Source organism: Triticum aestivum, chromosome 6B (assembly GCF_018294505.1).
Source record: "Triticum aestivum cultivar Chinese Spring chromosome 6B, IWGSC CS RefSeq v2.1, whole genome shotgun sequence".
Classification (NCBI taxonomy): Eukaryota; Viridiplantae; Streptophyta; class Magnoliopsida; order Poales; family Poaceae; genus Triticum; species Triticum aestivum.
Genome location: NC_057810.1, coordinates 690,137,726 through 690,150,519, shown reverse-complemented (window position 1 = coordinate 690,150,519; position 12,794 = coordinate 690,137,726). Strand labels below are relative to the sequence as shown.

The following is a 12,794-nucleotide window of genomic DNA, read 5'->3' as shown; positions in this document are numbered from 1 at the left end:
TGTTTCATAGCTTGAGGATCTTCATACTGTCAAGACAAATTTTCTTCCTGCACTTAGAAATGTTAGTACTCAAAACGTGCGACCAATAGTGATGGTATTGAATTACGGTCACATCTATTTAGGAATGATGGTAAGATTTTTACTATTTATCCTCAGTGCATCTTTTGCATACATAATTTTTTTGTTAAACTTTCATTGCTAAGTATATTAATTAAGTACTATACGATGTTCTTCAACAGGGACTCCCGATGACAGTTGTGTCACAGGGGATCGAGACTAAAGGTCGCATGTCAATTGTTAGCTTACGGCCAAGATATCCTGCATTGCACATGAATGCATTCAGGATTTCTAGAAGCGATGAATACTTAATAGTGAAAGATTGGAGGAAAATTGTTAACGATCGCAGAGAAGTACTAGGGGGAAGCAATGAGAAGCGCAGCCCACGATTAGGAGACAGGTTCATCTGCATGCTCCAGTTTGATGAATCAGGAGAGCTATATATGGTCTATGCTATTTTACCAGAGAGAGAGTAGCATGAGTGATTTAGCTAGTTCATACTACTCTTAGTACTTGTCCTTTCATGTCTGTGTTCTTTGTTCTGAACTTAATCTCAAAGAGTGATTTGTTTTTGTGGTGTTATATATGAACGCTTATAATATCATGACAATCATGTTGAACTCGATGATATTTTTGCTTCTGGTACAAGGTGAATGTTTCTTCTTTAAGCTACTGTTGGTGGTGATTAGATAGCGGTAATGACTATGATGATTAAATAGTGATAATAACGACTACGATGATTTTTAACTAGCTAGCTAGAGTATATATATACTCATGTTGATGATATGATGCAAGATTTTTTATATTAATATGATGATGATGATGATGAGTTATTATATCATTTAATGAAAGAAACCACAGATTAGTTTCAGCTGGATGAATCATACCTAAGTGATCAATTATATATATGCCATATCCATATATATTATACTTGATCACCTAATTAGGTGATCAAGTATAATATGGATATGGCATATACTTGATCACTTAGCTAGCTAGATCCAAATGCATCCAGTCGAAACTAATCCGCGGTACTTTCACCTAATGATTTAACAACTCATTATAATATAAAACAATCACTAAATTAAATTGAAAACACAAAATTAAAGGAAAATTTTTAAAAAAACCAAACATTTAGTACCGGTTGGTGTTACCAACCGGTACTAAAGTCTTACGCGCACCCGGGCCTGGCTCGTGCCACGTGTTTGCACTTTAGCACCGGTTCGTGACGAACCGGTACTAAAGGGGGGACTTTTAGTCCCCACTCTTTAGTGCCGGTTGACGAACCGACACTAAAGGCCGGTTCTGCACTAGTGCTAGACTCCAAGGGCGGTGGTGAGGGTGTCGTGGGCACCGCCAAAGCCCCTAGCAAGCCCATCTCCTTCGGAATCACCACCGAAAAGAGGTGGAGGGGACTCCTCACATAGCACTGTCAACTCAGGCATAATTTGTAGAACTGGAGCCACGTCCTCGACGATCACTTCACCCCCAACGTCAGTCGACACCATAGAGCAGGGCCTAGCACGAGGAGAGAAACCTCCATAGGGATCGACTTCCTCTCCATCTGCAGAACCAACCTGAAGCTCGGGGAGCAGAGACCCAATCGGCACAACCTGAAGTTTACCAAGAGCAACCTCCGCCCTTGCCAACACATTCAACACGCACAAGACATTCGCGAAGCTCAATGCAAAGTAGCTCAGCCTGCTGCTCAAGGACGGGCTGTAATGGCACATCAGCTTGGATGGCGGATACAGGCGGTGGAGCAACACATGGTTGCGACGTAGTCTGGTCGACAGGTTGCATCGCTCGACAAAAGCGAGCAATGTGGCCGAAACGGAGGCGGGACATGGATGAATTAAGCTAAACTCAGGAGCGGGACAAAGCGCGAGGTCGTGAGCCATTTGAGCTGTGTTGGTTGGACGAGTGGTCATGGAGTGTGGATGTGATTTGACACCCCAACCTACCACCATGGCAGCTCACTCACTATAGCTCTAACTCTCACCCGTACGTCCGTTCAGTTGAATGCCGGCTAAATTTCATACTAATACAATCCAGGCATGAGCTGATGTATGTATTAAGACACAGGGTTATTTGGTTGCTTATTCCGCGTTAGGGTCGTTTGGCTCTTTAATTTCCAACAATATCAATTGTTAATAAGCAGCACATGGAAGCAGAAGCAGCAGCATATGAGGAGAAGCCACTGGTTCACTGTCCGCCTCCTTAGGTGATATCTCATTACTTTAGCATGCATGATTTCTCTAGCTAGTACTCCCTCCGTTTCGATTTACTCGTCGTGGCGAGTAAATCGAAACGGAGGGAGTAGTAATTTCCAATTACAACCATTTTGAATTTTCAACAATGCACCGAGTATTCCCGTCAAGCAAGCGAAAAAACACAAAAACTATGGGCCACCTCGACTGTCAATAGAAAAGATTCTTAGATGGAGAGATCAACTTTGGTAGTACAAGGGGCGTAATCAAAATGAACGGTGTCCAAGTTGATGGTGTTTACTTTCTACACTTCCTACACAGCTAAGGACCATAAATAGTGTTTTCATTTTAATACACAATGATGTATCTTCCAATTTATTTATTTTGGAATAACAGAACCACATACGATTAAGTACGTTAGGGGAGAGCCAGGTTCGAAAACTGATGGTGTATAGCACATATGGCTCATTCTTGGGATATCATGCAACATCTGCCAAAGAGCTCAAGAAGAATTCATGTAATAATGTCTTCCTTCACATATAATAAAATTATAAATACAACAAGTAGCGCCTATACCTGCTGGCGTACGCTTTCATACACACAAATATAAATTTAGATTAATTGTCTCTCTTGTTACGTACTGCTGACAAAAACAGAGAACAAGAGTCACTCGGAGGAGGCGGCGGCTTTGTCGAGGGTGTTGCCGATGTCGATGACAAATCGATACCTCACGTCGGCCTTGGCAAGGCGCTCCATGGCCGTGTTCACGTACTCGGCGCTAATCACCTCGATGTCCGCCGTCACGGCGTGCTTGGCAGCGAGGTCCAGCATCTCCTGGGTGTCCCTCATGCCGCCGATGCAGCTCCCGGCCAGGGTCTTGTTCACTGTACATTAAATCAGCCACACGTACGTCAGTATGTGCACCGGTCAGTTACGCACAAAACTAAATGCCTGTGGTCGATAATGCAATGCATGGTTTCTTAAAATGGTTAGACAAGAGAGGATATATATAGCTAGGCTTGTGAGGTCGGAGGACTTACGGGCAACCAGAGAAAAAGGGGAGATCTCCATAGGCTTCTCTGGGAGGCCAACCATGATCATCTTGCCGTTGGGTTTTAGTAGCCCCAAGAGAGGGGCCATGGGGATGTTTGCAGACACCGTGTTTATGATGCCATCCATGGTACTCATTGCAGCCTGCAAAGACGACACATTTAAATTAACCAGTAAGCAGTAAGCATCAAGCAGTAAGCTTCCTGTCATCATCGGCGGGAACATCGTCTTCTTCAACAAGCTCTTCTTTCGAGCCTTTGTGAGTAACATTGCCGGCTTGGTACGACCCGTGGATGCCTACCTACCTAGATAGGGGTGATCCCCCCGCCAATATACCTGGTGTTGTTGCCAATCTCTGTCGTACACGGCGGTCTACTATTGCGCTGATTCAACGATTCTTTTACCTCTATATGTCTTGGCGGGTATTTCGATGGCTGGATTTATCGATGTCAACCACTTCCAAAAACCTCGGGTTCCACAAGAGGTAAATCCATTAAAAGGACAAATTTTAGCACTAAGAGCTGGAGTTATGGTGGTGCGAGTTGACAAGTCTTGTTGCGGCTTCAGAAGCATTTTGAGGCATATAATTGTATGTACTTCGTTTAGGGTTGTTTCTGAGTTCAAGTACCATATATCTGGTTGTACCCAATATTATACTAATCTAACAGAAACCAGATTTGAATAAAAAAATTGGTGATGGAAAAAAACATCTTTATACCTTCATCTCGTCGGCATCCTTGCTGACAACGAACGCGTCCGCACCTAGCCGCTCGAGGGCCTCCTGCTTCTTCCCCGACGACGAACTGATCACCGTCACCTTCATCCCGAAGGCCTTGCCAAACTTGACCGCAACATGTCCCAGCCCGCCCAGTCCCAGCACGCCGAGGTGCATCCCGGGAGCGTTCAGACCATGGTACTTCATGGGGCTGTACACGGTGATGCCGGCGCACAGCAGCGGCGCGCCTTTGTCCAGCGGTATGGTGTCCGGGAACCGGACCACGAACCGCTCGTGCACCACCACCATGCCGGAGTAGCCGCCGTAGGTGATGGTGCCGTCGAGATCGACCGTGTTGTAGGTGGGGATTATGCCCGGGCAGTGGTTCTCGAAGCCCTTGTTGCAGCTCTCGCAGGACTGGCATGAGTTCACCATGACCCCGACGCCCACACGGTCGCCGGCCTTGAACTTGGTCACATTCTTGCCGACCTCAGTGACCTCGCCGGCGATCTCGTGCCCAGGGATCATGGGGTACCTGGCGTTCTTCCATTCATTCTTGATGCTGTGTAGGTCGGAGTGGCAGATCCCGCAGTAGAGAATCTTGATCACCACATCGTCATCTCCAGTGCTCCTGAAGCAAGACTCATAAGAAACATGAACATAAAAATAAATGCTATTACGTAGTACTACCTCTGTTCCAAAATATTTGAAGATCTAGGTTGTCTGACCAAGTTATAGGAAAATTTTCCAATAACTACAAAGTCAAATGTATGCAGTATGAAACTATATTTTATGATGAACTAAATAAACCAAATTGGTTATAAAAAATGTATATTTTTCTATAGATTTGTCAACACTAGTAGAAAAAGGACCTATTGTCCCGGTTCTGGAACCGGTACTAAAGGGTCGTTACTAAAGCCTCCCCCTTTAGTCCCGGTTCTTACACGAACCGGGACTAAAGGCCGTCCACGTGGCCGCTGCCTGGAGGTCCACCTTTGCCACGAACCGGTACTAATGCCTCAAACCTCATTAGTACCGGTTCGTGGCACGAACCGGTACTAATGCCTCAAACCTCATTAGTACCGGTTTGTGGCACGAATCGGTACTAGAGGTTTAGACCTTTAGTACCGGTTTGTGCCACGAACCAGTACTAATGGGCATCACACCCATTAGTACCGGTTCGTGGCACCAACCGGGACTAAAGGTCCCATTTGAACCGGGACTAATGCCTTTGCCGCATGAACCGGGACCAATGCTCACATTATTCCCGGTTCATGACTGAACCGAGACTAATGAACTTATCTGTCCCGAACGAAAGCCCTGTTTTCTACTAGTGCAAACTTATAGAATTTCAATTTAGACTGAACGTAGAACTTTAAATATTTGGGAATGGAGGTAGTAAATGTTAGTGTGTAAACCAGGCTAATAAATCTCACTAGTAAATCATGGCTTTGTCACTCAACTCATTTCATTGCTCGGTGATGCAACTAGTCTTAGTTTTTTTATGTTTCATCAAAGAGGCAGATGTCTGGCTCTAGATAACTGAATCCATCAAGAACAAAGTTGGCAAAAACACTCACCCACGCCCACATGATCAACAAGGTTCAAAAGCCAAACAATCAGTCATAAGTGCAAATGATCAATTCTTTTTGCTGATTTTTTTGTCTAATCAAACTACTGAATTTCATCATTCATACAACGATTTTACTCGTTTGAACAAATCACATAATTGTAGGAAAAATAGAGATTTTAGAAAATCATTTGTTCGGACTTGCCTATTAATTATTAATCTTTGGAAAAATAGAGAATTTAGAAAATAATTTGCAAAGCAAGTGGTAGGACCGCACATCCTCATCGTCCATCAACCACCTTATACAGCTCATAGCACACTAGCGCGGCTATGATGACGACATAAAACTACTAGCACCATCTACAAATTACACAGATCTTTTGTTTCCTACTGCAAACTACTTCATAACGGGCACGTACGGTTTGCCCACATTTTTGGTAGCATTACTTTATATGGATATGTGTAAAAATAGAATAAAAATATCAAATGATTTTCTATGACAAACTTGCGGCGGTACATTTGCATGATTGCATCAAATGAGCCTGAATAACTAGGTATTCACTATTTCGAAAGATGTGATGATGATTAAATTGCATAGCTCATTCGCTAGCAAAAGTTCTCGGAAACTAAATCCTCTTCTGAACATGAAGTTTCAATCCAAATAAGCGAACAAGCAACAATAAGAAAAAACGCTACAACCTCTTTGTCGGCCAGTCCTAAGTCCTAACATGTCAAGTCCTACTAAAGTGGTAATCAATGAAGTCATTGGAACAGGTGTGCCGTTGAGGTTTGCCCACATGAGCCACCTGATTCATACCACACGTAGGAAGAACAAAAGCCACACAAACAGAGGCAGTGGAATAGCAGTGACAAGTATGAGAGTGACATATCACATGTATGTACGTGCCTTTTACAACTAACGCCTGAAGATTCTAAAACAAGAAAGGCTGGTGTCGACGTTACGGTTGTGCTGGACACACGATAATCCAAACTTGTATTTGTTACGGTTGAACTGGACACATGATATTACTCATACTATTTGCAAATTAAGACCGAATTTCATATAAAAAAATAACACAGAAAGCAACACATGTACATAAATCTAGAGAAACAAATTTACATGCCACAGACTATTTGGGAACCTGTGTCAAGACAAAGGAGAATATATACTGGATTTAGCCGCACAAATTCGCTAAAATCATACTCCCTCCTTAAAATAGGTGTTGCTGATTACTAATTTCGTAGTAAATCATCGTCAGCCACGCGACAATTTATAACGAGAATAAATTACATTATTTTCCACAGAGGAACCATGCATGGTGCATGCAAGCAAGGGCCGGGGCATGAGGGAAAAAGTAGCCGAGACCAACTGGATCGGCCGTGCCGCCATGTCCATCGGCGCGCCCGGCCACGCATAGTCGCACGACGTACGGCGGCGCTGCCTCATGCGGAGGCGTGCTGCGTGCAAGCTACACCGCCGGACAAGTGCAAAACCGTAAGTACGAGAGGAGAGAGCGACTGGCTTGCGTGCGTACCTCCGGGTGATGGCGACCGGGGAGAGATGGCCGGAGGCGTCGCGCGCCGCCAGTCCCACCGCCTTCCTCGTGTGCTGCTCCGCCGCCGTGGGTGCCATGCTGACGCGCGCGAGGTCCGGCCGGCCGGAGAGTTCTTGAGTAACTCCGCTCCGCTGGGTGGTGGTGGTGCGTCTGTGTTGTGTTGTCGTGGCTGCAACGGCGACCGATGAGGCGATAGGAGTTCCGATGGCCGCCTTTTATGCTATCTCGAATATGCCAAGTACGTCACTGCTGAGCCGGTCGGGCGAGAGGTATGGATGGTTGTGGTGAGCGCGGCGTGGGTGTGAACAGTGCCGCTGTCCCGTCGCTGTGCTGTGCATGCCGAGAGGAAACAAAACACTTCCTCTCGGCCTACACACTCGTGCTCCACGGGGTCTCCACTTGCACTACGATGCCATTGCCAGACTTCTCTTCCCCTCCCCGTCTCCATCTAGATCGAGGGGGTGAAAGCAAAACAAGACTGCCACTACCGGAATCATAGCCCTGAGTCCCGTCGGGATAGACCTATGCTGACGGCCCCCGTCGGCATAGGGCCGTTGGCAACATATGCGTCGGCACAGCCAGGGAGGCCGTCGGCATAGAAAAGCCATCGGCATATATGCTACACCGACGGGGGCCGTACATCAACAATCACGCCTAACGGCGGCCACCGTTAAGTTAGGCCAGCCGCAGGACGCCACGTGGCACCCCTATGCCGACGGCCTGGACGTCGGCTTAGTCAAAACGTACGCCGACGGCCAGGCCGTCGGCATAGGTGTGCCACAGAGCTCCTAGTTGCTGACGCGTGGCACCCTATGCCGACGGCATATCCGTCGGCTTTGCCGTCGGCATAGGTGTCACGCGTCAGCAACTGGGAGCTCACGCCAGTCCTATGCCGTCGGCATAGTTTGCTTCTGATTTTTTTTTCTTTTTTCTGTTTGTTTTCAAATCAGTTCAATTCAAATAACAGCACATATATAACAGCACATATCAGCAGCACATATCAAAGAACGTAAGCATAAGCATCATCACACACACAAGTCTCTAAATGATCATCATCACAACCAACATAAGCATAAGCATATAGAAAAGCACCACACACAAGTCTCTAAATGATCATCACCACACACAAGTCATCTCAAGCATCATCACCACACACTAGGCTTAAGCGCCAGGACGTCGAGCACCGTGGAGGTCGTCACCGCCAAGACCGCCGAAGCCCAGGTCCTCATTGCTAGCGGCAGCGCTACCGCCAAGACCGCCTCCACCTCCGCCTCCGTGGATCGGAGTGGTCGGGCTCCGTGTCTCCGGAGTGCTGCGAAGACCACCGCCAACGGTAGACCCACCTGTTCCCTGCATGTTGAAAAGACATATTAACGGGATATATGACTGTGTTGAAAGGCATGACATGCTTTGGGTGAATAGATTGGGGATGAACTAACCGGCGAGGGGCCAGCGTTCTGTGCCACAAACTCCTCACAGCTCAGCAGCACTGGTTGTGGTGGAGGGCATTGTGCTGGCTGCAACTAAGGACACCTGCCGGCCGCCATTTCCTGAAAAGCCTGCTCCAGCTGGCGATCCCTCTGCACTTGGTGTTCATGAAGCCTCTGATGCCACGCCATGGTCTCCAGGCGTGTGTACTCCAGGTAGGCCTACGGTATGACATGATGGAACTCATAAAACTACTAGATGCGGAAAATAAAGTGAGCAATGAAGATAAGAGGGAAAATACTTACAGATTGTTGCTCCTGAAAGAGGGACTGTGCACTGGTCACTGGCTGGCTCGTGCGCTGGCTCAGGCTCGGGTCGATCCGACGGAGCTATGTGTAGGAGATAGTCGGAGTGACCACATCATCGAGAACCGCCTCCCGACCGTGCTCCTTGGGCCCCATGATCACCAGCGCCCTCTCGTCTAGATCCGCCGCAATGGGGTCAGGTGTGTCCGGATGTAAGTTCAGATAGGCTTCGGAGTAGGCCTTCTTCCTCCCCGCGGTCTTCTTGCAGTAGTACTTGGGCTCGCCAGGCTTGGGGTCCTTCCGCGTATGGGCGATCTCCCACGCCTGCATGTGTGAGAGCGGCCGCTTCAGTTTCTCCTCCTGCACCACCAAACAGATGTTAGTCATACATAAGAAAGTGATGGTAAATAGAAGAAGAAGAATGTTTAATGGGGTTAGTCATACATTAACTGCCTTGTGGAGATAGTGGTTTCGGTTTCCCTGAGCATGTACTCCCTCCTTCCCTCGGTTAGCCTTATTTTTGATTCTCATAGCCGCCCAGGCTCCAGCCTCATCACACCAAAGATCCACCAATGCCGCCCAGGACTCGTCTTTTCCATAACACCAATTTGGACACACCTACATAATAAAAGCATAATGGCATGTCAACATGAAACGGTGAAATGTACCACATGGTAATGAAAGCATAATATATGAAAGCATAATGAAAAATCTTTTATACTTACCGCCAAGTACTCGGGCCTCTCCAAGGTAATGCCCATCCTCCGCGCTTCTTCCTTGGTCATCTTCACACCAAGAACGTCATGGTAGTATGTCGAGATGGCCACATAGCGCACCTCGTACTGCATCTGGCGGGCCTTCTTCTTGCATTGGCGCAGCACGATCTGGTTCGCTCTAGCCCTGTGCTACGGAAGAACTCGATAGAATTTCTACAATCATGCATGTAACAAGAATGGAAGAAGCCATGAGTTAAATCATTCATGAAACTAGAATGGACTTGTGCTTCTGAAGAGAACTCACCCAGAAAGTAGTGATCACATCCTTGGCATGGGTCTCATGGTCCGCGTGGAGGGCCGCTTCCCAGTGGTCCCAGCTCGTGGCCAAAACCCGACGGTCCGGCTGCCTGACTGGATCCGGACAGTACAACCCCGGCCAGTATAACTTCAGCAAGACGGTGATGAGGCCGTTGGGAATACGAACCCCTTTAGAATATATCCAGTTGCTGCAAAAGAATGAACCATTAGCATGTGACAAGCAAAATAAATCACAACCGGAATAAGCATGTGACAAGCAAAATAATGAACCACTTACTCTTTTCCTGTAGGCTCAATGAGCCACTTCTGCTCCTCAGTAGCAGGAACCTGCTTTGGTAGCTTTGCGTTGCCACGCAGCCATCCCTTGTTGTCAACCCCCTTCCCGTCACCACCATCATTCCCGCCACCACCCCCCTCCTCGCCTGCCTCCCCCTCCCCAACCTCCTCCTCCTCCTCCTCCTCGCGTGCCTCCTCCTCCACCTCCTCCTCCTCCTCCCTGGAGTGTACCTCACTAGAGGAGGGTACCTCACTAGAGGAGGGCCTCGAAGACAACACCCCTAAGTCGGTGAGGGTGCGCTCTTTCTGGCCGCGACCCCCTGTAGTGGCTCTCCCCCCAGCACCTCGTCCTCTAGAGGCTCTCCCCCCGCCCCCTCCTCCTCTAGGGGCATCTCTCCCTCGACCTCCCTGTGAGGAGTCATCGTCAAGTAGCCGAGGGGAGGATTACGTGCTCGATCACTCCGACTAGGTAGGCCGACGACCTTGCGTAGGAAACCCACGACGTCGGCCTTCCCCTTGCCCATGTTCCACGAACCTGCATTGAAAAGAGAAAAAGCAATTAGTAAATTAATGAAATGAAGAAAAAGGCATGATAATAAACACATTAATAAAAATGCATAAAAAGGCATATTCCTAAACTATAGAAAAAAGACTTGAAACGTACATCTGCTAGAAACCATATGAATCATCACTGTTGTAACCTATTTCTCGGTCCGTCTCATCATCACTATCAATCATATCATCTTTGTTGTCCGATGGAGGTGGAGGCTCTTCCTCGTCGTCAGCGTCTTCGTTTAACTTTTCTAGCATAAGTATGTCATTTTCATTGACAATGGTCTCACCATCATTCCGTGCATCGTCGATGTTTGGGTCCACATCATCATCACCCAATGGTCTAGCGTCATCATTTCTAACCACGTCATCATCATCATCATCAGGTTGCTCTTGATAGAACACTCCCTCGTATGTCATGGGGTTAATGTTGTAGTAATCGTCTTCATTCGGGTCTGGTAGCTTACCATGTGGCGACACCTTGAACACAACTTCCCAACCCTTTAGATACACTTTCTGGCATGGGTAAGGCAGATAATATACTTGTGTAGCTTGGGTAGCCGCAATGAAGAGATCGGCTTCGGCATCGACGGTTGATGGTTTAACTTCGACCAAACCAATGGAAGGCGTATGTTTTACCCCCTCCCGCGGATCGAACCATCGGCATTTGAACACAGGTAGACTTAGGGTCTCACGCCCCTGGCGGAATTTAACCTCGTATATATTTTGTACCCTTCCGTAGTAGTCTACTGAATTTTGACCGGGGGTGTACACTCCAGTATTTATAGTTTTGGGATCGGGGCGACTATTTTGGTGCTCCTCTGTATGGAAGCGATACCCATTCGCATCATACTTTTTACATGTCATGGCGGCAGGGTCAAAACCCATGGAAACCCATCTCAATTCATCATCCATAGATATGTTCGGATCTTTTCCCTACAAGTATAATGGAAATTGTTGCGTGCATTAGTTCGGTTAACTAATAAATGTTGAAGTAGGTATTTAATAGGGGAGTGTGGAAAATTACTTTCTCCATGAACCAAGCAACAAAATTTTTACGTCCAGGGTTTCCACGACGGAGAAGAGTAAGTGCCTCCGCCTCAGTAGGAGGTTTCACTCCCGTCCATTCCTCTTAAATGAAATCACTAAAAAAAGATAAGCAGTGTTAGACCGGGACTAAGTGAACATGAAACATGATGATGTGGAAGACATAAAGGAATGGTGTAGTGGTATTACCTCATCCACACTTCCTCAACTTCCTTGATGTTGTGCAAGATATAGAACATGAGGTCCTCCCACTCTTGTCGTGACATGTTATAAGATTTCGAGGCCCCAGCCCTCCCACCTTGCACGTTGAATAGATCGAGCCTGGGTTGATACTTGGGCTCTTCTATATTGTATCGAGGCACCTTGTTATGCAGATGGGGAACGTGGTCTGGATAGTATGATGTCCTGAGGTCTGACACCTCCTCTAGGATAACTGCCTCGGCTATGGAAGCTTCAATCTTAGCTTTGTTTCCACATTTCCGTCGGAGATGCTTGTTCTGCCTCTCAGGGCCGTACTGCCAGCAATTTTGCACAGGGCCCCCCAACAATACCTCGTTCGCGAGGTGCAGAATGAGATGTGTCATCGGAGTAAAGAAGCCTGGCGGAAAGATCTTCTCTAGCTTGACTATCAACTCCGGTGCCTTCTTATGCAATTTTTCAATCACCTCTTTACTTACTTCTTTAGCACAGAGCGTGCGGAAGAAATGGCTAAGCTCGGCAAGCACTCGCCAGACATGCTCGGGGACATAGCCTCGAACCATCACCGGCATTATCCGCTCAATCCATACATGGTAGTCATGACTCTTCAGGCCGGTCACTTTGCCCGTTGAAAGATTGACTCCCTTACTTATATTTGATGCATAACCATCGGTGAACTTCAAAATTTGTTTCAGCCAGATAAGTACTTCTTTTATTTTTGGCGGTTTAAGCACAAAGTCAACATCTGGCTTGAACCCGTTTTTTCGACCGCCTGTGGGAGGCTTCATGTTCAGGC

At 47.1% G+C, this 12,794-nt stretch overlaps 1 protein-coding gene across 1 annotated transcript; it reads right to left on the bottom strand.

Annotated features, from left to right (window-relative positions):
* Positions 1–2,779: 2,779 nt before the first annotated feature.
* LOC123139308 (probable cinnamyl alcohol dehydrogenase 5) lies at positions 2,780–7,387 on the bottom strand. The gene is made up of 4 exons (XM_044559114.1): positions 7,138–7,387; positions 4,036–4,663; positions 3,308–3,461; positions 2,780–3,151 (listed from the first exon to the last, which is right to left on the bottom strand). Exons 1-4 carry the CDS (start codon positions 7,233–7,235, stop codon positions 2,934–2,936), a joined length of 1,098 nt encoding a protein of 365 aa, XP_044415049.1. The 5' UTR covers positions 7,236–7,387; the 3' UTR covers positions 2,780–2,933.
* Positions 7,388–12,794: the final 5,407 nt, after the last annotated feature.

Coding starts and splice junctions, on each gene's coding strand:
- LOC123139308 (XM_044559114.1), bottom strand. CDS start 7,235: ATGGCACCCACGGCGGCGGAGCAGCACACGAGGAAGGCGGTGGGACTG. Junction 4,664..7,137: donor CCGGTCGCCATCACCCGGAG/GTACGCACGCAA, acceptor GTCTTGCTTCAG/GAGCACTGGAGATGACGATG. Junction 3,462..4,035: donor AGGATGCCGACGAGATGAAG/GTATAAAGATGT, acceptor TCGTCTTTGCAG/GCTGCAATGAGTACCATGGA.